This window comes from Thermobia domestica, chromosome 9 (assembly GCF_964235325.1).
Source record: "Thermobia domestica chromosome 9, izTheDome1.hap1.1, whole genome shotgun sequence".
In the NCBI taxonomy this organism is placed as follows: domain Eukaryota; kingdom Metazoa; phylum Arthropoda; class Insecta; order Zygentoma; family Lepismatidae; genus Thermobia; species Thermobia domestica.
In genome coordinates, this window is record NC_137462.1 from 24,251,638 (window position 1) to 24,276,595 (window position 24,958).

The window sequence follows — 24,958 nt, forward strand, 5'->3', positions numbered from 1 at the left end:
TTCACGGGCAAGCCTCAGCTGCAAAAACTCTAACCAGAAAACCTGAAGTAGGTATTATCGTCGGGTATTAAAGGTGTTAATTTTGTTAAGTCAAGTGCTTTGAGTGCTCGTCTCTTTGAGCCTTTATGTGACGACCTCAGTGCTGAACATAAAACTTTACTTTTCCATACCGAAGTTCGTTAGTTATTGAAAGGTAATATGTTGAGAAGGCTGTACAAACTAAGTCGGAGGAAAATATTCATCTTAAATGTAGGAAAAGTAACCTTTATACTTCTTTAACTGATGACATATTTGAATCAGTTAACGCAAAAAGGGATTGAGTCAAACAAGCTGTTTTCAGAAAAACATTGTAGTTTTGAAACTATAAAATCAAAACGAACCCTTTTTTTTTCGTGTAGATAAAAATTACATTAATCGAATGCTGTATAGAAAAAACATTTTTATGTTCATTGCCATGGTAAAAAAAAAAAAAAAAAAAAAAAAAAAAATTCCGCTGTGGACTGAAGTCTTTCTTGAACGTAAATTATAGACGAAGCCCTGTATGCATGTAATTTTATTTAGTTATTATTATTTTTATTTTATTTTATTCTCTTTTTTTTTAAACAAAACTATGTCAAGACGTTTTTTTCCAGGTTCCAGACGTTTCAGGTGCACCAACCGAATGGGACGAAGTCGATAGCTATTGCCACTAACATATAAAACAAACATAATTATCCACGCAGAGAGGGCTTCAGTCATTGACTCAAGTCCATGCTGCCTAGAATATCGAAATTGAGATTTAAAAAAATATTAGATCAATATTGAAGCTGAAGCTCTTTATGTGTAGAAACATACTGTAGGTGTACCCAATGGGAACAAAAATCCGATGTTATGTCAATTTCGCAATTCTGACTGAAGCCATTTTGCATGAACTAATTCATTTGTATTTTTTTTCTTTCATATCTTGCTGACGTACGGTGTGAAGTTAGAGGGAAACTGTTTTAAATGATACTAAATATTTTATCAATATTTTTTTTAGTATTTAATATTGTATCACAAATATTTTTTTAAAAATTTTTGTTTCGTACAAAATGTTGAACAACGTCATATTTTCAACTTACAATGCTAATACAAATACAGCAAATACATACACACACGCAAACATACAAAACACAAATTATGAACACATTTAATAAATGAGAAAATAATAGAGAGAGAGAGAGAGAGAGAGAGGAAATAATACAGAATTGAATATATTTATGTGTATATATATATGTATACAGAGAAATGAAAAATATTTATGTCACACACACACATACATAAAACACTCTCATGAACATAAGCATATATATACATACAATTTATCGTATCACACAAACTATTTGTTGACATACTAATGAAATATTCACACATACATGAGATTTTATATTTTTTTTAAATATATTTTTTTAAAAAAAAAATGTTATATACTTGTCTTTGTTTCCATGAAGCATAGATTTGCTTAAATAATTGTATAATCAACGTATATGAAAAGGTGAATAAATAAATCACCTTATCAGATAGAGACGATACTGTACAAAGACATTGGTCAATAAAGTTTTAAAAAGAACCAAATTAATCTAATTTTTGTAAAAAAAAAAAAAAAAAAAAATCGAGGCTAATGTCCTAATTTCAATAATTTGGTTGTTAAATCAGTTTATAATATGATAGTAAAATATGAGCCAGAGGCTATATAAAATTATGTGAGTTTATTTGTACATCTAAATTTTTGTTACAGAGTATTGCTCAAGGACAGACACACAAAAGAAGGAATCCTAAAACAAAATATAAATGACTTATCATCTTTGTACTATTCAGTAATAGTTAAACGTTGAAAGGATAGGGACAACCAAAAAAATCGACATTTTTTATACATTTTTATATATATATACTGTGGAATCACCGTAATGATGTAATAAATAACAATTCATTTCCTCTCCTAATACTAATAATAATAATAATTTAAATATAGACATAAATGAAAAAAAGTGCACTGGTTACAGAATCCCCATCTTTTCAACATCTTACAAATCTAAAATCAGGACTAGCTACAAACAAATATTATGTCTAAATGAATTACAGTATGACATGTGCATCCTATTGCAAACAAACAACAGACAAGTATTTTTATGTAACCATTCCTTTGTTAAAACAGTGTACTCTTTGCTTAAATATTTTACATCATTGATGTTTTCTCTCTAAACGACAATTGCAAATGAAATAATAGGTCATATTTTACTCCTTTTATGTTAAAAAAAAAAAATGCATTATTAAAATTTCAAGTGACTGGCTATTACATAAAATTTTTCAACATTTCACAGTTAAAAATATATAATGAAAATTTATAAGTCAACTTATGACGAACACAGTAAAATGCTAATATGATTAATTATAACAAATCCTCTCGAAACTTATTACTGATTGATGGGGAGGACTTACTAATTTTTGTACTTAAAGAAAATTAAATGATGTCTTTGTAATTTTTATCTCGAAAATACCGGTAATTGTAGACTCACTATAAAATCCGTGCTAAGTGCCAAAAATTGAAAAGTTGGGTTTAATGCCAAAGTGTGTGCTATATGCCTAACACTGCTCAGTTAAAATCGGGTTATCTAATATTCACTGTGGAAGTAGTTCAAATAATCGCCAGCAGAATGCGTGTGGGTATATGTTCCATCAGTTCTGAAGTAAAATCTGGGTTTTACTCAACATTTTGATTTTGACAATTAGCACGGATTTTATAGTGAGTCTACAATTGTAAAAAAATATCCCCCATGAAAGAACTAATATTGATCATTACCATTAATGTTATTCTTTAATTAACGTACACTGACTAGTCGAGTTCTCTTTACGATTATTATTATTTGATCACGAATTTGGTCTTAAGAGAATGTATCAGAAATATCACCATCGTCAATAATGACAATAATAATAAATATATTTTTGGCGATATAGAATGTAAACAAAAAATAACTACACAATAATTAATTAAAAGAAAAGCAAGCATTGAAAAATTTGAGTATTAACACACTACAAGTCTGCACAGCCATGCTAACTTAAAAAAAAAAAAAAAAAAAAAGTCATGAAATATGATGGAATCACGTGAGAGAAATAACTAAAAAAAAAAAAAAAAAAAAAGATGCAATCTTTGTAACAAATATGATAGAGAAAGTTATAAATAAATACTTTCACAAGTGACAAAAGCACACTAATGAAGCTTTTGCAAGTCTGTGTTTTTGTCATTTCGAGTTTTCGATGAACGAAGAACTTACGAAATAAATAGTTGTTTGCTAAGAAAGCTGTTATAGTTGTAGTGGTTGAAACACATTTATTATTTCATATTTTTCTCGAAATCAAGAATAATATGAGCTTAGTTTTTCAGTTCTTAGGCCATTGATAATCAATACACTTTCAAGTAAATGTTTTTGTCCTTTTTTTTTGTTTTAATTATAGAGAAAAATAAAATAAAACAAAATATTATTATTATGGCACTAAAGTAACACCACTCAATTTGAGCAATACGAAATATGTATAAATCTTGCGCTCTCTTTGTTTTTTTTCTTTCTTTTCTCAATACCACATCATACACCTACGCACAAGAAATAAACTATTATATGTATTCATATATAAGTATATATATATATAAAAGCAGCGAATGCTTTCAGGCATGAGAGCTCATTCCTCTTAAGATTTTTAAAAAAGTTTTTAATCTTCTCGTCATTTCGAGCAGGAACTAAATACTTGAAAGTATGTCTGTATATCTATATATAATATATATATTTACACACACATACACACATAACAAACACACACACACACTCAAACAAACATACACAAATACACTTGGTACGTATACAAAATCGATTACAAACACACACTGATATTTTCTTGCTTGATTAATCACATATCAAGTTCACTAGCTGAGGCACAAAAAAATAAGTTTTGGTGATTTGGTGATGATGTAATTAAAAAATAAAATAATGTTAAGTTTATACTTTCGCACTGAGATTTTGTCTTTTTTGTTTGTCCTTTCTTTTAAATTCTAGTGGGAACCAACGTTTCGTAACACTGTGGCTTCACCGTTGTGCGACACGAAGTCTTCAGCCATTGGCCTCTGAATCAAACACACCTAAAATTAGAACAAATAAATACATAAATAACATTCATACAGATACTTAACAAAGTGGACAATGTGTAAAATAGTGATCAGAAATTTATATATGGACATAAACATCAAATAAGATTTGAGAAGAAAAACTCATATATATATATATATATATATTCAGGCTTGTAAAAATAAGAGAAAAACTGCATGGAAGTATATCGAGATAATTACTTTACATTCTTGAGAGTGAATTCTTTCCAACTGTCAACACTGAGAAGAAGAATTTTAGGAATGATCCCAAAAAAAATCATCAAAAGATTACGACCTTGGCCAATAATTAATTTTTGAATCGGTGGCTACAACATTTTTGAACGGCTCCTAAATCAAGTTTTCGTCTTTTGTACGGAATAAGCACATCATACAGAGTTAAGTGATAATTTGAGTTTGACTACAATATACGTAGTTCTCCAGATATAAGACATACAGAAAATTTTTTGATTGAAATATATTGAATCTTTTGATCCAATAATATCAAATTGTGATGTCATAGCTTACTACTTATAATATTTCTAAACTATAAAAATTATGTAAGAAATTCTCATCACTGTATTTCGTAATACTTTCTGAGTTATATCACGCTACACTTTACAAATTTTGCCATTTTTGTTTTAGATATTTTGAAAAGAGAGGAAGTAAATTTTTTGTGAGATTTCCTTGAATATTTTTTTCTAACAATGCTAAAACTACTGTTATTATATAATAAAATATCTTAATAATTCTAGAAAATAAAACGTTGTATTTCACAATAATACTTTCGACTGTCTAGTTTCAGACATTGTCAGTTCTATAATTTTACATGTAAAGTCGCAAAGACTATCTCAAAACAGCAAGGAAAAAAAAAAAAAAAAAAACTTTTAAAAATAAATGATTATAAGAAAATGTTAATGAAATCTTATAAATATTGTGCTATGCTATACTTGATTGTTGATTAGCTTATAAGTTATCTGTTATATATATGTGTTACGGTGTTAAAGTTGTTATTTCTTCTGATTCAAATATTACGCTATTGATAATGTCTACAAGATAGACAGTCGAAAATGTATTATTTTGATAATGAAATGCTTCCATCTGAACAATTATTAGTGGATTTCATTATATTGCATTGATCTTTGGTGTATACTAAAAAAATAGATGACTGGTTAGTGAAAAGTTGATAGGACCAACCAATTGTAAATAGTAATATTCGTATTTAGTGAGAGAAGTTATGAGATTACAAAAGCATATAATACAATGTCTGTCTTTTCGTATAAACATCTTGCTTGTGTGGTTATATTAAGGATTTTTGCAGTGTGTAAATGTAATCACGTTATTTAGGCATTGTATCCAAAGCATCATCAGTTGGTTGATGGAAATATATTTTTATTACCAACAAAATGTTAATGTTTACGTATGCCAAACTTCAGCTACGCTGTATTTAAATGTTTCTACGTTTCTGTATGTTTCTATATTAGAATAAAAATCTTGTTTGTAGAGACTAACACTAATAAACAATATTGACTTTAGACTATACGATAGTTTTGTTTATTCCTTATATGAGGCAATTAACTAGTCTTTACCTTGAAATTCTCTGGTGTGACTGTGATCCCTGCGTTGCCCTTAAGACTAGGAAGTGGCTGCCCTTCTGGCAATTTCAGGTCGAAGACATGAAGCAACGAAGAGAAGAAAAGGAAAAGTTCCATTCGTGCTAACACATCACCTAGGCACATTCTCCTTCCTGAAAGAAAGAACCAAATACTATGATTACTACCACGAAAATACTAATAGAAATAAACTGTCTACTTTAGAAAGTCAAATTCTTAATTTATGTTCCTTTCAAAAATACAATATTATTACCTATTACAGTATTGTTTCTATTGCCTTTGACAGTTATTTATTAAATTTGTTTTTGAAATTATTAATCAAAACTGGTGCTCTTTTTCTAAAGAAAAAAAAGCCGGTATCACCACCAATAATGTTATTCAACGGAGTCTAACTGATTGCAAAGGAAAGTATCAAAATCTAAACAACAGTTAGCATGTGTTACTATACAGGATGTTTCAAAACACCAACGACAACGTTAGGAAGGTGATTCCTGACACCAAGATAAAACAAAAAGTGTAGACGAACCTGGGAGCACAAATGCTTCCTTTCGGAGTTGGAAAACGAAAAGTCCATAGCTTCAAAACTATGGGACCTACCGTAGTGGGGGTCAAGACTTCACTTAGGAACTAATACGTACGCTATCCAAGGAAACATGTTTCAGAATCCTAAGCTACTCACATAACAATTTTTATAGAGAGAGTTTGGCTACAGGCATATAATTTAGAGTAGTCACCAACCTCTATAAAAATTGTTGCGGAAGTATCGCAGGATTCAGAAACTTGGATATTTGGATAGGGCACTATTTCCTAAGTGAAGTCTTGACCCAACTACGGTAAGTCCCTTAGTTTTGGAGCTATGGACCTTTAAATTTAATTCTTTTATGTTTTCGGCACCCTATAATTCTGAAAGGAAGCATTTGTGCACCCAACTTGGTCTATACTTTTTGTCTTATCTTGGTGTCAGGAATCATGTTCCAAACAATGTCGGTGTTGTTTTGAAAAACCCTGTATATTGATACATTTTTACTGAATATCGTCGTTGTTCTAGCAGAAGTCACTTACTCCCTGAATCTGAGGTTTTGTACGTTAATACAGAAAACTAGACAGGGCAAGAACAATGAAATTACGCGTAATAACATAACATAAGACATGAAAGGACATGAAACGTATATTGGCATTAATTAACATTGTCAAACTGATTTTAACAATAGTTTTCTAACTTTGAAATAGCTGTTTCAAAACTAATATTTTGGACTTCGTAACTTTTGCTAAAACTACGAGAATATAATATATTCTTGTACCAGTCCTCAAATCGATATAAATTGAAATTTTCCTTTTGTAAATGGAAAAAAATAAAATTAAAAAATAAATTAAAACGCTAGGAAAATTGCAATTTCTTAAAAACTTCAGAAAAAAGGTACTGATATTCCCCATCCTTGCGTATCACTCTCCCCCCCCCAAAAAAAAAAAAGCCTTAATTAGAACTATTATGAAGTTTGATAGCTTGAAGAACTCCATATTACTACTTACCAACTCCGAAAGGTAGAAAAAATTCTGGTTTAGTGACTTTGCCTTCTGGACTAAGGAACCTGGTTGGGTTGAATTTTTCTGGCTCATCCCAGAGATTTGGATCCATATGAACTGCATGCAGAAGAGGTACGATTTGTGTGTCTTTTGGTATCTTGTAGCCATACAGGTACATATCCCTAAAAACGAATTGACAAATTAGAGTTTAGAGGGGTTGATCTGAAGATTAATACGTAGTTTGAATACCACATTTATTTAATTCTGATAACCTTAGAGTGTAGTCACGCTCAAAATTTGTATCCTCTTATTGGTCAAGCAAGCAAATCATAAGTTACTTTTGAGCGTAAGTACAAAAACTTACAGCAAAATTAATTCAAATTTCAATATTTTTGTTAAAATAAAGTGTCAGATAAAAATAATATTGGTATTCAATTATTTGTAATGTTTTGCAACGCGAGTTACTTATTTAGATTTTATATATATATATATATATACCATGGTTCGATTTTCAGTGTGACAGTCTTCATCAGCCTTAAGGGTATAATTGCAAACGCATTACAATCTGATTTTAATTTGATTAATACTTGAAAGAAAAGATAATATATACGAAAACGTGACACCCTCTACTGTAAGAAAACCATCAGAAAAAATGAATTCGTTAGCTATCATTTTTACTTATAGTCGGTCAATAGGAATGTACTTTGAGGATGTCAATTAGGAATACTTTCATGATAAACAAACATTACATTTCCGGCTTTATATCATAATAATAGCTTTCGCTTAAGTTTCCTCCTCCAAAAGGTCAAAAATACGGTCATGCTACATTATACTTATATTGTCGTATTGTTCGTAATGTGACATTAGGAATTAGTACATTTTTTTGCATTGTTGGTACTGTGACAGTAAAAAGAAATGGCTCACCTCGTTGCTGCATGCGTTGTACCCAATGGAACGATGCTAGATCTCCTAAGAACCTCAAGAAGGGTTGACTCTGTATATGGCAAGTATGGGAGGTCCTCAAGCTTTGGCAGACGGCTGCGTCCAACAACATGGTCTAATTCTTCTTGGACATTCTTCTGGACTTCTGGGTGATACAGCATAAACACTACTGCCCATTGAAGAGTTGTTTTTATAGTCTCCATACCAGCAGAGAACAGGTCACCAATTATTTGTTGCATTTGACGATCTGAAATAAATAAATAAATTACAACTTTTTCACTACAAGCAGAATTTTTAATTTAATTTCATATTCGTAGTTAATTTTATTCACAATCTCTAACTAATGGAACATATTGTTAGATATTGTTTAATATCTTCTTTAAAAAGTTGAATGTTATAATTTATTGTGACAGGATCGCTAATCTAAATTAATAATTTATTTGTCAAAAATATTTTTTGTGCTTATATCACATAATCTCAGAGGCATATTTTTGAAAGGCGTCTACTTAGGTATAATCGCATAGTAAACTTTTAGTAACCTTCCCTTAGCTTATACAAAACAGGTTATTCTAATTCAGAGGCCTACGCAAAGGGGGAGGTTTCGATATTTTAACTTTTCCCTTGAGCAAGATATGTAACAATAAGCATTTACCATATGAAGGTACGTATACAAATTATATGAACCTGAAATATGAAGTTAGGACTTGAAACCTCCCTCTTGAGAAATTTCTGCCTACGATATTCTTCCAATTATTCACATCAATACTTACCATGATTTTTTCCTTCAAACAGTAGGTTATCTCTTCCTTCTTCTTTAGCCTTTTCGATTTCCAGCAGGTATGTATCAACCAAATCTCTAATGTTACTAGGATCAAAGGTATGGCGATGTTTGTCAACAGTTTCTTGGAAAAATTCGGCCATCTCTATGCGATTCTGTAAATTTAAAATATAAGAAATTCAGAAATTATGCAAATTTTAAAACTCTCTTTAAGTCTAGTAATAACTTTTGACTATGACAAGGAGCACTGACAAATCTTCTTGATCTAATGGCTAGCGTGTGTGCCTTTGGTGTATAAACTCATAGATTCAATTCCCGGTAGAAAAGTATTAAACGCACTACAGTGATTAATATCTCCTTTAAACTATGAGATGACCTCGGTGTTGGCAAAGGATGTGAATGCAAGTTACTTAGAAGAAGCATGAAAGAAATCTTCCACATAATGATTAATTTACTAGACTGAATGTAACTTCCGACGTGATTCGGAATTCATAGGCTATAAACAGTACGTCTGGTCCTTCATAACTGTGCTTATCTATGGGGACGTAAAATCAATTGACAATTTAAGAATTAAGATTAAGCAAAAACAGAACTGGAAACAAAATATATGAAATTATTCGCGGCTTGCTTAGCTTTTATTTTATTTTTTTAAAATATTTATTCTTAGAATGATAGTGATTCTTATTATTAAGTCATAGTACCTTTAGTGACAGTAAGACATTTTAAGCTTTTGTGTATATTGCTCTTTATTTTGAAATCCATCAATATTATTACTACGAAATATTACAATTAAATGTCAGTTTTATTCTACATAATTAATTTTAAAGGTTAAGATTCTGGACGAAATAATATCGAGAGTAAAATAAAAGGTTAGTCAGAAAGCAAGAATTTAAAAACTAAAACAGTTTGAAATAAATAAATATTTAAAATTGTGTGTAGTACACGATTAAGCAAATGCAGTGTTTAATTAACATTTTCTTTGCTTTCTAAATAATGTATGCTGCTTTGGCTATTCGAATTGAAGAATTTATTGCTATTGTTACAGCAAAGATTACAATTCCAAGTACACAAAGAAAAGTAATGGTTAGCTGTTGTTATTTGAATGTTTGCAATGTCAAGATTAAATATATTTTCATCATTTATGTTTAGTAGACAACTATGGAACAAAAAAGAACCGTAAGAATCATAAATGAATCTAACCATTTACATATGAACAGATTTATCAAGAATTAATCAGCTGCACAGATGAAGAGATAGGTGCCCAAAATAGAAGGAAACATAGTTGCCAGACCAAATTACACATGTTAATTATGTTTAAATGTAATTTCTTTTAAAAAATAACTGAAGTGATAGAGACATCATAACAAGGAATATAATTTAGTTGTTCTTCTTACCTTGGCCAATTTAGCAAATGTTGCTTTCAACCCTGGCAAATATTTCATCACTGGAATAAAATTAACAGCAGCCACAACGCTGACTAGTTTGAATCCCTCTTCGATGAGATACATAAAACGCTTAAATCTTGAGTCATCTTGTTGGAATCTTAAGCTCATCATCATAGAACAAATTACGTTGCTGATTGACATTGCGAGATGCGGATTCAGGTCTGTTGCTGCTCCTTTGGTTCTGGACAATGTTCTCAGGAAAGATTCAACCTCACCCTGTAACAGAATTTTTTAATAATTTTTAATTACAATTCACTGAATCAATTAAAGAAATACAAACGTCATTTACAATCTTAAAAGCATTTAAGTTCATGAAAATGACATGAAATCTTTAGTTGTGTCTCCCACGATTGTGCTCATGGGCTAAGGAAGATAATTCGTCAAAGAGGATCATTATAAAAAGAATTGGAGGTATGAGAATGTGGAAGGAAACGGGAGAATCCTGAAAAAACCTGCAGTCATGATGTCGAACTACAAAAACCTTTCACAAAAGATGGTCGCTCTGCTATCAATCCATTGTGTCCTCGCTTATACTTGAGCCCATATACAAAATCATGGAAAAAAAGGGGGCATGATTTGCAACAATGTTAGAGGCAGTCGTTCTTTCAGAAAAAATGTTCCGAGGGGCCACACGTAGAATTCCGGGGGGCACTCTCAGAGCTCCGGGGGGCAGTGTCCCCCCAAAAAAAACGTCTGGAAGAAACACTTGTTAGAGGTACTATGAGTTAGTGGTGAGGGCTGCCCCCCTTCACCAAAGAAACTCGAGATATCGGTTTTGGAACCCCTTTTTAGATACATGATCACATGAGTTTCCCCCAAAGACAAATAAAATAAATTCCGTTTTTTTAAAAATCTCCTTTTTACTTTCTCTGTTCTTCGATACAAAAGTTTGATTTGTCGGAGACGGCAGAACTCATCCCAGAACTCAGATAAAATAAAAGTGAAAAAAATCATGCTCTGCATACAAAGTTATAATTTTTCCATTTCTGTCACGTAAATTCATGTTCGTACCTGTACAGTCTATGTTCATCTTTTTCCTTGATGGACAATGGCAACGGAAGTGTTAATAGTCTATGTTCACCAGCTGTAGGAACAATTGTCAATGGAACAATTGTCAAACATTCTTTGAATATATCATGTAAAAACTTGCTCCAATTTATCTGTATTATATCTCAATACTAGAGCTCTTAAAAGTATGTGGATAAGAAATGAATGAAAGACTACCTTGCCGGTGAACTAACCAAGCAACTTTTTGTTAACTTTGCAAACAAAAGATTCACGTGGATTCAGTTTTCTTTTTCGGATTTATTCTTTCGAAGAGGAAACAAAATGCAAATTTCCCTGTGTCGTTATCGTACATTAATAACTCTGGTATGTGAACTAATTACTTGACGTCAAACTAGGTTTTCATTGTATTCAGATGCTCTTCAAAATGTCTGACGTCATAGAAACTAAAAAGGTGTACTGGATCGGGGGTAAATGGATACAAATCATTTACTGAACATTATATTTCGATATTTTACCTATTCAGTTTAACAGAGCTCTTGTTCTGAATTTCTATATGATATGATTACCAGGATATACACAATCATATCGTGAGAGTATTTGCAGATACTTTTGCGAAATCACATGAAATACGTTAATTTGTTGATACGAAAATTCCAGAAATCGCTCGCATAGCTGGGCTTCGTATTTCAAAAGATCGGACTCCGCCAGACGTCATTATTGTAAGAGTATTATGTTTTGCAACATTGATGGTCTGTTTACGTACAATGACCCCATCACTCCCCCTGCAAGCACTTCTGTATTATCCTTATCTTTTTCTTTCGTCAAAGCTCAACCCTCTTTGTCATACACGCACAACCCTGTTGCCGTGGGCATCCAGGCAGAAATTCCTTCTTGGATATCACCTCAATGCAAATGAATGGACTGCTGAGTGGTGACAGGTCGTTCACCTTTGTATTTCAGACAGTTCGGTGCAGAAAGTATGCCATAGTGCATAACTTTGTGATTAGCCTATCTTCGGTTTTATTCCAGTTGATTGTACAGAGATTAACAAATAATTTTTCAAGCAAGAATACTATGAGCGAATGTGTATTTGTTTATGCACGAATTCCAACCCATGGCCGTTCACAAAGAAGTTAATTCCAGGAGAAAATTCAACTTATTCTCTCACAGTGGCGTATGCAAGGGGGTTTGGGATTTAAAACCTTTTCTTGGACAAGATAATATGGAAAACGTCTTATGGCTATGTCCTTTAGCCTAAAGGAGACGGATAAGGGAAATGAATGATGGTGGAAGAATCGGTGGAATGACCTTGTGGAAGGAAAGGGGAGTACCTCGAAAAAGTCCGCGGACACAATGTTGTCCACCGCAAACTTACTTGGCCGGGGATAGAACCAGAAACCCCACGCACAAAAGTAAGCGCCTTATCACTAAACCACCATGCTCCCCAAGACAACATGGAAAAATGCCCCGTTTTTAAGCAAAAATGAACAAAGTGTTTCGTAATTGTTATTCAAAATGTAAGTTACCAGAACAAATTCTGCACTACTTCGTTAAGATCACCACATATAGAGCTATTTTTGGTACCAACACTGATTTGGAACTTTTAGGCAGTGTCTGGAACTTTTGAATGGCTTTGTTTGATTTGAACTTTTGAATACTCTTGAATACCTTATCATTCCTATTTGTGTATTTTGTAACTTGAAAACACTACTGGTGTACAAAATATAACATAGAAATCAAAAAGGTTTACCCCTCCCGTCCAATTCACATGCGTCCCGTTTTTGCAAGTTAAAATTCTGGTCACCTTAGGTATCGAGCTACTTTAGAATCATATACCACCTTTTGGTGGTCACATTCAGTGCTCCAGAAGAAAATGAGACACGAAAAGTAAAGAAACACAAGGAAAGAAAAATTAATAAATACATAGATACACAACATTGAACGATTTGTCCAAGAAAAAAGTAGAAAGTCTTTGCAAATAAATGAAACTCACTCGAAGAATGTACAATATATTTTTTTGTTTTAAAAAGTATTTACAGCCGGTACCAAAGAAATGAATACCTTAATGATACGCTTACATTCTTAAGCTGGTAAAATACGTGTTTCCCTGAAAGTCTGTCATTCTGCAGAAGTCAAACAGTATGCTATTTGTTAAAGAAGAAAGAAAAAAGAAAAACGTTGTGCAACATTTCATGGAAGGTCCAAATTGATATTACCTTGAAATTGTATAACTTAAAGGCTGTTTCTTTTCATATTGACACGGTACACACACTGTAACAACGCAAAAGACGATTACAACAGAACAATGAATAAACCATGTGGCCATGCATTTGCTATACTAGTTTATACAGGAACTAACTAGAGCCGAGATGCAACTAGTAGTTGCCATTGACCTGCAAACACTGCAGCAGCTTCTGCAGATTGAAAACCCTTGAACTATCACACCTGTCTGGCGACCGAAAGAATTCATGATTTATGTTTTGCTGATTATTTATTACATGGGAGCAACACTATTAATAGTGCAGTGGACAAACAAGTGTGTATGCAGATAAGTACAAAACATTTCACTACTTTCCAGTACATTTATCGAATATTTCAGATACACTGACAAGTACACAAAATGTTTCATGAAACTAGCTATGTCCATCCCTAGTCATATTCCACAAACATTTCTTTAGGATAAGAAATATAGAAATATTTCTATAGAGAAATGCGTGTATTATTCTTTGGATATGCTACTATGTATTTAAATAATATTTCTTTAAGATATGCATATCTTTCCCGTAATATTAAATTCTTAGGCTAGTATTATTAGCTACTGTAAGCATAACAATACCACTGAATGCTTTTGCAAGAATATAACATTCTATTTTGGCTCACTGAGAATGCTCTATTTTATCGCAAATTAAACAACAAAATATAGATAAATGTTTTTAAAATCATTCAATTAAAAACTGTAGACGAATTTCTCTCAATTTAGCCCTCAATAGCAATTTCGGATGGCGAACAATCATTCTCTCATTCGAAATTAGTTTATGGAATTCCCAGCACAAAATAATCCCATAAAAATTCCTCATGGCATTTTTATGGAAAGTTGCATCGTTAAGTGTTTAAATTTTATCGTCACAAGCAGGGTCGGATCCAGGATTTTCTGACGGGGGATGCATCAGTATATAACTACCAGTACATTTGAATTACGTTTGATTTTTTTTAAATGCCTTTAGTCATCTGTGTGGTGTGAATGAAGAATTGCCCTGGAAACGCTAAATGTCTGCTCTCGGTGAATTCGTTTCCTTCAACCTTCAGAAAATTGACTCAAACTATTGCTTCCGCAAAACTCCGCTTTCTTTTAAGTCCCAACGAAGAGGGTGCACGTAACCGATGCATCTCCCTTCCTCAATCCGGCCCTGACCACAAGCTAAACAAAGAAAGCTTATATAATTTACTAATTCTTGTATTCAGCTTTCTTTCCGTAGCTTGTAGATAAAAGTTTTTTTTTTTTTTTTTTTTACTGATGTGACTTCCCTCAAAAGTCGCCATTGAAGAATTCAAAACTATAAATAGGAAAAAGAAATTAAACTCACCATTATTCTGGCTTCCATTTGTTCTTTGCCGGCTCCAAAGCATTTCATTCCAAACTGACGCAGGCGATCATGCAGGAACCGCCTCTGATCTTTCCACAAACGACCATCGCAATTAATTATACCTAGCAAATTAAAATAAATAAATAAATAATGATATCCAATATACAGCGGATTTTACAAATAAATATCTAACACACTCAGTATAGTCTTTACTGATGATAATGAATATATGAAACGGGCATTGAAGAAAACTAAGGTATCCCAAACAAACTTTCGTCCAGAAAATTTTGTGATGAGCGAAGGGAAAATCACAATTTAATGTACCTTAGCTCCGTAAGGAGAGAAAAAGAGTGGGAGACCATCTCCCAGGTCCTTCCTTCAAGAAGTATGCCTGAAGCATTGATCCCTATTATTTGGTTATATTATTATTATTATTATTATTATTATTATTATTATTATTATTATTATTATTATTATTATTATTATTATTATTTATTAACATATGTATTAGCACTTGAATTAAGAATTATACGAGTTACTGAAGTAAAGTAAATACACTTTACATTCGGATAGTCTAAAGCTTAAAACTTAATATGTTGACGATTAAATGAGCCGTAACTGAATATAGAAAGAAAAGATGTCACTGCATTTAAGCATTAAGTAATCATGCAAGTGCTGTGAATTTATAAAAAAAAGAAAGTAGTCTCTAATTCCTTTAACTCATCTAATCTAGTTTAAACAAATTATGAATATATGCTGGTAGTGCTTTCAAGTAGCTGAATGGTCAGCACGCATGCCTTTGGTATGCGTGGTCACAGGTTCGAATCCTGGCGGGCACTGAAATTTAGGTATCGTGAAGTAATTGGGAACACGAATTAAGAGATATCGATATCAGATCTAGAAAGCTAAAAAAACAATGACGTTAATGGGAGTTAATGCAGTTACCACGCATCGTTCAATTAAGTGTATGCTACCAGGCCACAGGCCCTCAATCAGAGGGTGCTAGGGGGCCTGGCTCCCCTAAACTTTTCGCGGCTCCTTCAGACCTGAATACAAAAAACACAATTTAAATATTTGTAAGAGAATTTTTAATGACTTGGCCCCCCTAATGTAATCATGGCCCTCCTCCTAAACCTCTGTGGCTGGTTTCGGGCCTACGGCCGGCTAATCTTCGTGGCTATTGATCTAGAACGTTTGGATTAAAGATTTGGTGAAAAACTAATTCAAAGGAAATTATGAACGAAATTACGAAGGTCCGCTTAGTTCTTTGTTCTGCATCAAATATCAGAAAAACAGCAGTACTTTTTTTTTCAAGTCTTAAATAGTACTTTTATCAAAAGGCTGCCTTTTCTAACCTCTATTTTTTCTTTCTTTAGTGATGAGATCACTCACTAAGCACGAACCGCACGCACAAGGCAGGCCTCACGTTAACTGAATGCTCAGCGAATTAGGTCGCATTGGCGCCAACAAGTCTATACTCTTGGAAGACAGCTTTTTTTATTTATTTTATTATTATTATTACACCTGCTTCACTGCAGTTACTTCACAAAACTTCTGTATTGACTGACATAAAAAAAGAAAAATGTATAGAAAATCGTTACTGTTGATTTTCCATCCAACAGTAGTGCAACTTTCCAACCAGCGCAGCGTACCGTAAAATATCTCTGCAAGGTCTTTCGCCGCTGCACTATAGGCCTAACGGTATCGAAGAGACACCCAAACCTACAGACACAATTTCTCACGTCCGAAATATCAGCATCTAAAACTGCTGATGTTGATAACGCTTTCTGATCGTTGCTTAAGATTTTCTTTTCTTTTTTTTTTTTTTTTTTTTTTTTTTTTGCCAATTTTACACCAGTAAAAAAAAAAACGAATTTCTCCCTTTTCATGGGATTAATAATCACCGTGAATCGTTAACACGCACTTTCTTTATTTGTTCACCAAATAAGAAATGGATGAATGATTTCGGGATATGGTTCGCGGTTTGCGTTATGCTTGGAAACGAAATAATTACCGTAACTAATATATATTTGTTCAGTAGAATCTATTAAAGTTTTACAAACTTGATTTAATAAAAAAAAATTCAACGATATTCATAGTTAAAATGTAAGAAAATGATCAATTTTAACTTGCACATTGCAAAGCCAAGATAACATTGTAACGCACTTTTAAACCGGGATGCGTGGTTAATATATATATAATATCACTTAAATAAAAATAGATCTGGAATGGTGTATCTTCACGACAAAGACAAATATACTAAATATGTCCACAAAAAATAATGTTAACCAATGACAAAAAAACTTCATTTGGTACATATGATCCCGAGTTCAATTCCTTTTCAACCCAGTCTCCCTTAGCATCTCGAAAATAAGCATAAACTAAAATCGCCCAACTGGCCAAACAAGTTATAGTAAATCTGACGCTGGAAAAACTAATTCAATTTATAAGCTAAAGGATAGTACTAAAGTAAATTTCAAATACAAACGTAAGAAGTTTATTGAAGAGATTTGAATGATTGTATAGAAAAGTAACCTCTGGAAGAAATTCAATTTTTCAAAAAAAAAAAGAAAAAGCGTTTTAGGTAGAAATTCTGACTAAATATTATCAGATCATTAAATTATCGTTCTGTGATGTTTGTTCGGAAAGAATATCTCTGTCATTTAAAACGGCCTCACATGCGGTTAAACCAGATAGGTTTTTCATCGATGCGAAAGGGGCCGGATTCGTATTCTGCACCTGATCTCGGTCGTGGCAAGCATGCAACTTACACTCAAACCGTAGCAAACTTTAATTCAATCAAATAATGAGCATGCAATTAGCCACAAAAACTGCTTAAAAAAATAACGGAAATAGGTTAAGATAGAACTAGAATAAATATTATTTTAAGTTATTATGACGTAGTGATGTGTTTTTGGATTTCGTCTTCAGCAATAACTTTCTCATATAAAGCAAGTATAAATGTTCGAAGAAAGAAAAAATTGAAGAAATCATTACTCGCCAACGGCATCGCTTAGTATTTTCAGTTAGTTTTATGACAACAATCCAGGTTAACTAGTTAAAGCTTTATTGTTTTTTTTTTTCCTTCTTTCCTGTATATTTTCATCAAGACACTTCATCTTTCTTTCTCTCCAATACTTGACGTCTACAAGTAATTACTATTGCTAAAGGGAAGGACATGCATGAGTCTTACATGGACGATAGCCGGTTGAAAGGCCTTACAGAAATAACGTTATTAAGAACTAGCAATTCCTTTTATTCAAATCTAGAACATAGTAGCGTACGCAAGGGGGCAAGGGTTTTTGAGATTTTAATACACCCCCTTGAGCAATATATTATACAAAAATAAAGTTTTACCATATTAAGACATGCATGCAAACACCTGAAATTATATTAACTTGAAAGGTTCTGCTGATCGCTCCCTAGACAAACTGCGGACGCCACTGCTAGAGCAGATGAAGCTTTTGTCCTCATAGACCTTTATTTTTATATAAAAAATGTTTTCAAAGTATTTTTCTAATATTTTTCATATATATAATACTTCTCATTAGCTAGACCGGCAAATTTGTAAGACGTTTTGAACCACGGTGTTTTCACTTTGAAAACTTTAAACGGAGGCCCTTAGGTTAAAGTTGAGACATGTTTTAACTATTGCTACATTTCTCCGTACAAAACAGAAGCCAATGTCATAACAGTATGGGACAGTGTCCTTTCCAGTAATATATTTTCGGTAAAGCAACTTTGCTTTTTAAGATAAAAACATAAACTGCTTGACCTTACACTATCTTTCGTTTTTCCCCGTTGCTAAGGCATTACAACATATTTTACGACTTGTTTATGAACATAGCGTATGCGAAATGAAAAAAGAAAATGCATTTGTTCAATTTGTAACTTTTCCTAGGACGAAAATTTCCTATTGTTAACAAACACATATGGCAAAAACAACATATGAAAAAAGACTGCAGGAAAAGAAAAAAACTCCTAGTACTACTGATACGGCGACGGAACGTATAATTAAGAATAGGAATGTTGTTTGCCAATAGCTCTACTTTCAACGAAGGACGCTTTGCGAAATATATGTTTCAACAGCTATATTGAACAGCTTAATATAAATACATATATACAAACTATGTTGGCGCCGGCTTAACAACAATTTTGGTTCTCGTCGGCAGTGTTCTTGGAATTTAGATAATAATTTATAACATATTTATTGCACTATCAATATTGCCTGCATTCACAAAACACGCCTATCACTACAACCGCTCCTATCAACACATAATTCTTTGATCTAAATAATAATAATGCATGCCGGTTTCCACAATGTATGCTTAAGGGGTCAATTCTATATTGAAATATTTACTAAATTTACAATAAACACAAAAGAAAATATGATTTTTTTACTTACCGTATCCTTCCACAATATGATTCAACTCTATATTTGGACGTCCTGTGAATTCTTCTCTGCGAAACGCCTCTCTTATCGTCCTGTAGTCACTAAGAACAACGATCAGCTGATTTCCTAGCCGCGTGCTGAACAGTGGTCCATATTTCCATGAGAGCTCTTTGAAGTGCAGATGTGCATCACCTTTCAAGAAAGGCAGATATCCAATGAATGGGAGTCCCCATGGTCCTGGAGGAAGCCTCCGAATTTCTTTCAACTCTTGCAGTAATCGAACAGCGATTAGAACCACTGTAAACACTAGCAAAGTTTTGGCCACATCTTGTTCAAGAATGGACCTCAAGGTCCAGTGAAGTCCTCGAATTATCATATTCTTGGATGTAAAAACCATAGAAAAACAAAAATCTGCCGGTGCACTACGCGAAGTGTCTTTCGTTTGGAACCGAACGATCTAAGCGATTCGATAAACACCAAGTTAGACGGTGGCAAACAAAAAACAAATAGTAAACGAGAACGTGCGACACGCACACCATAAACTAGTGGACAGAACCGAGTGACTGAGGAGGTGGTTGGTGTCGGATGGCTGGTTGTGCTGTGAGAAATTACGTCGTCTCACTTCCCGCTCTCTTTTTATACTGAGTCATCAGCTGTTTGCTGGGGGGCAATTCACGTTGTCTCCGTTAGTGCAGTCACCAAGTAATCTCATGCCTTTTTTTTTTTCCTTCTGGTTTTTCAGGCTTCCCGAAAGGAGAGTTGTTATTACCTGTTTGGGACAACGGCTGGTGCTTGCTGCAGAGTGGGGGCGGGAGGGGCAACGCAGGAGTGTATGGATATGTGTGTCTGTTGTGTGCATGGAGGCGGACCTTCCGGTGACTGCTCTGGCATTTCGTTGGGCGCTGACGACCAAAGAGGGCAGTCCGTCAGCAAAAACGGGGTGGGGCGAAGAAATTTTTGGATCTTCACAGTACATTTCACCTGCGTTTTACTGGAGTAGTGTGGTGGAAGTCAAGGTATTCGTAACGGGGAAGTAGCACTTGGAACATCATCGGAAATCTTATAGGGGGGAAAAAAGAGCACGCGGATCGGCGATGAGAGGACCACATACATATGCCGGTTGTCTTCACATGTGATACAAGTCATGACCACGTGGTATTCGAAGGGGAATTATTATTTCTATTAAAGAAAAGAGAGAGAGAGGTGTGAAGCACATATTCTTTGGCATCCGGTTGTCAAGAGAGCTTAGAAGGCTTAAAAAAATGACTTGTCCACATTTAAAAGAAAAAAGCGGGGAGGACTTGAATTGGTATCACTGTCCCACTATTTTAACTTTCAATATCTCTTCTCTCTTTATTTTGTGTGTGTTAGTTATAGTAGTTTGTTTTAGTGTGTGTGTGTGTAAATGTAGGCATACTTCTACAAGTGTTTGTATTCTCCTGCATGGAAACGGTCAATGACCCCTGTTTGCTTGTTGTAGTAGATACACCATATTTAAGATGAAATGAGGATATAGGAAAAACACTTTTGGTGGAAGATGTTGTTGTTATTACTACTTCTGCTGATGGCCTCGAGGGAAAAGGGGAATACGGGTAGAGAGAGGTTTCATGTAATAATCAGGAAAACATAGACGAGGAGAGGTCTCCTTCTCAAGAACAACAAACATTATATCTTGTTAGATAGTCACGTGTCGCGCGCTTTGCAGTGGCCTACATAATGCATTATGAGAGTTGTGCTCATCCTTGCCTTTTTTCTTTCTTACTGAAGAACGGCTTCCGGAGCATCAATTTGCCCTTCCGTCTTGGAACGGAAATTGCTATTTCATCTTAGAAAATGTCACAGTTTAAATAAAAACCATTAAGTTAAGTAGGAATGGAAATCTTCGACCTCTATTTGCTGGAAGTTTAGTTTGGAGAGGTTTTCCCTTCATTTAATAAAAATGAGGTAACAAATTTCGCGATTTTTCTTTTTGTATCTCTTCTCCTCCCTCTCTCTCTTTCCCCTCTTTGTAATTCTTTGTATTTCATGGTCAACTAAAAACATTTCTCTTTTCTCACCGCTAGAATGTGTGTGTGTGTGTTCTTATTCTGAATCTTCTTCCTCTCAGTTTCTTTAATCACATAAGTACATGTGTTTGTTCATATGTATAGTACACGTATGTACTTCCGACATTACCTAGTTTTTTGTTGGCGTTTGTGTTTACCTGATTTTCCCTCGTTTACCCTACTTTCTATAAGAAAAAAAGGAGATAAATTATGATATTATATTATTAGGTCTGTCAATCAATATTTCACGAGAAACTTTACAGAATGTAGAGGAGTTTGCGAGCCTACTCAGATCCGTAGCCAATCCCAAATTGTACGAGGGGCCAGTAGAAGTTAGGGGGAACCCGATCCAACGATATTATAGTTCATTTACAAGTTTAGGGGTGCAGGAAAAAAATAGGGGATGCCTGGCCTCCCGTGCCGCTCCGTGCCTCTCAAAATTAAATTGGTGCCCCTCCAAGTATATTAGCAGCAGTGGTGCCCACCCCCCTTATGTCCATGACGCACCCCCCAATTGTCTATCCGTAGGTGTTCTGCCATGAAAAAATCTTTTCGATTAATTTTTACACCTCCTCAAACATATTTATATAGATTTTTAACCCCCCCAAATACTTCAATGACGCAGTTTGCATCATAGCCCCCTTCTGTGGGCACCCCTGATTAGCAGTGAGCTAATAATGATACTAGTGAGCATATATTTGAACACAAATTGATTTTGAATTTTAAGAGCAAGTCTTACAGTGTATACACCATTGCTGCATTGACGTAGCTAGAGGGATCATAGGAGGCCCAGCTTTTCCCTGAAATACCGTTGGGTCCCGAAACATTTTTATTGGATGGCAATAATATGTTAAGGGGAGTACGGTGGATCAGTGGTAGAACGTTAACCTCTAGTGCATGGAGTCCCTTGTTCGATCCCAGCTTATGCCAAGTGGACTTTCTGGTGGACAAACACCGTGTTCGTGAGTTTCCTCGGGATTCACCCCTTTTAGCGTTTTCGAATTTGCTCAATAATTATGATATTTAATATATATTTCTTCGTTGGGTGCAATCTTGCTTAAAATATGAAAATGAAATGAAACCTTTAAGTTTTAAGTTCTACGGTTATGGCGGCTAAATTAAAGGACACACTGATGATGCAAAATAAGTGAAATAATGGAATGAAGAAAGTGGGATGAAACAAGAGAACTCCGATAAAAACCCATGCACACGGTGTTTGTCCACCACTAAGCTCACTGGCGTAAGCTAGGATCGAACCAAGGACCTCACGCACCAGGGGTGAACGCTCTACCACTTGCTTAAAATATGTTTTCTTGTGTAAATTTTAAAGTTTAGCTGACAGCCAATTTAAAATGTCAGAACTATTTTTTTCTTGATCTGGCCCTACATTTTAATGACACAGGTCGAGTCATAGCCTCTTGCGGGCATCACTGACTGATTTGACTACGCTCTGGTGAAACGGAAATACGAGACTTGTAATAACATTACAAATTGGCGTGTTGACAACATATCACTCCCTTGAACATGTGGCAACAGCATTTACTTGGCCATAGCTCTGTAAAAATGAATTTGAAATCTTTTGCTTTAACGTCCTACGATTATGACCTTTAGGCGAAGTGAGACGATGATTAAGGCAAAGGAATAATGATGGAAGAATAGGTGGAATGAGGAAGTGGGAGGAAACTTTAGTACTCTGAGAAGACACACAAACACGATATTGTCCACTACAAGCTAATTTGGCCGGAGATCGAAACAGGGACCTTCCGCATTAGAGCGCTCTACCACTGAGCCACCGTGCCCTTTGCCATAGCTTTGTGTGCCCTTGTAGATTTTTTTTTCAATTTTAGTTTATATTTTTTATTTTAAAAGAAATATTATTCGATGGTGTTAAACTAAAACGTCGTAAGCCTCATTTCCAACTTTTTTTTTTCAGTAGAACAAAGAAACAACCTCTAACTTCCATTTAGATCCTTGCAAGACACAAGTATAAAAAGTGGTTTATTTGCCTTAATAATACACACAAGCTTACAATATTTGTCTCACCTATGGCCTGACCTATAGTGAAAATGAAATGAAATGAAATCTTTGAGTTTTACGTCCCACGATTATGCCGGTTAGGCTAAAGGAGACGGTGATGATGAGAGATGAATGAAATGGTGGAATGAAGAAAGTGGGAGGAAACGGGAGAACCCCGAGAAAACCCACGAGCACGGTGTTTGTCCACCACAAAGTTCACTTGGCGGGGGCTGGGATCGAACCCGGGACCCCAAGCACCAGAGGTGAACGCTCTACCACTGAGCCACCGCGCCCCCCTGACCTATAGTGAGCTGAATAAGATACAAACCCACATTTTCTATTTTTTGAGGGTTACGATCTTTTACTTTAACACCGTCGATATTTTCATTGTAACGTAAAGAATATTTATTGTAGGAACACCAGAAGGATTAGAACAGGAATTTCTCTTTCTATGGTCACAATGCACATCGAGTTACAATAGCTACAGTTATTTAACGAGTTGGAGGTTTCATCTTCTTCTGACCATGAAAATTTTTGAAAGGTCAATGGCCTTTACCTTATCACAAGGTCATCCATGCCGATTGTTTTAGGGCGGCGTGTTGACTAAGATAAAACGTCTTGTGGCCAAATTCCGATCACATTACAAGAGATGTGGCATAAATGTTTTGAATTTCAAATGATATGCAACCATATCTTAAATACATTGACGTATTTTATTTACAAACAGTATGTGTGTCACAGTACGGAAAAATGGAACACCAATAGACACAATCTGTTACAGGTGATTAAGGTTGGTTTAAAGGGACAAGTTTTGCTGATAGATGACACTACAGTCTTCACATCTCCCATGTATTTTTCACGATTTCTCTTACAAATTTCAACCTACAGACTTCAAATTTTTTTTTTTCATACTTTCCCAGAGCTGTGCTCTGAAGCGTTGCTAGTTATATGGTGACAATTTTTGGAAAAACCTTCCTTTTCCTTATCCTGGGCCTCACCTTCTGTCTCTTTCTCACGACCCGTCTGTCAGACTTATCTAGCCAAGGGCAGCCGGATCCACAGATCGAGCCAGGGGAGTTGCCCCACCTGGACAACTATCCAAACGGGTTGTCCCACCTTACTCATACTTCACATCACAATTCGTTACTTCATTGTTTCGTCTCACGGCTCTCCACAATGGCTGATCCTACTGGATCCTTGGTGGATGGACGTCATCACGGTCTTCCTCCTGTGTTTGCCATTCCCTCTGCTTCGGCTTCGAAAGTTGCCAAGCGGAAGGATTTGAGCAACAGACAGCGTACACAGTCAGGCAGTTCTACTGCGTCTACAACTTCTAACGTCTCCACGAGATCCAGATCACCGCATAGCCAACAGCTCTATGCTGATTCCGTTAAACAGACTCGACACCCGGCAAAGAAACAACATAGAGATAATGTTGACGATACTTCTGACATGGAAGC

At 34.5% G+C, this 24,958-nt stretch overlaps 1 protein-coding gene across 1 annotated transcript; it reads right to left on the bottom strand.

Moving 5' to 3' along the window:
• Positions 1–1,433: 1,433 nt before the first annotated feature.
• Cyp18a1 (Cytochrome P450 18a1) lies at positions 1,434–20,214 on the bottom strand. The gene is made up of 8 exons (XM_081770764.1): positions 19,450–20,214; positions 15,045–15,166; positions 10,402–10,668; positions 9,000–9,162; positions 8,212–8,476; positions 7,294–7,469; positions 5,740–5,897; positions 1,434–4,147 (listed from the first exon to the last, which is right to left on the bottom strand). Exons 1-8 carry the CDS (start codon positions 19,832–19,834, stop codon positions 4,061–4,063), a joined length of 1,623 nt encoding a protein of 540 aa, XP_081626890.1. The 5' UTR covers positions 19,835–20,214; the 3' UTR covers positions 1,434–4,060.
• Between the last annotated feature and the right edge of the window lie 4,744 nt (positions 20,215–24,958).

What these genes read in the sequence shown, in the direction of transcription:
- Cyp18a1 (XM_081770764.1), bottom strand. Translation starts at nt 19,834, where the DNA reads ATGGTTTTTACATCCAAGAATATGATAATTCGAGGACTTCACTGGACC. An exon ending in TCATATTGTGGAAGGATACG is followed by an intron (nt 15,167 to 19,449) that starts GTAAGTAAAAAA and finishes TTAATTTGCTAG; the next exon opens with GTATAATTAATTGCGATGGT. An exon ending in GTTTGAAGGAAAAAATCATG is followed by an intron (nt 8,477 to 8,999) that starts GTAAGTATTGAT and finishes TATTTATTTCAG; the next exon opens with ATCGTCAAATGCAACAAATA.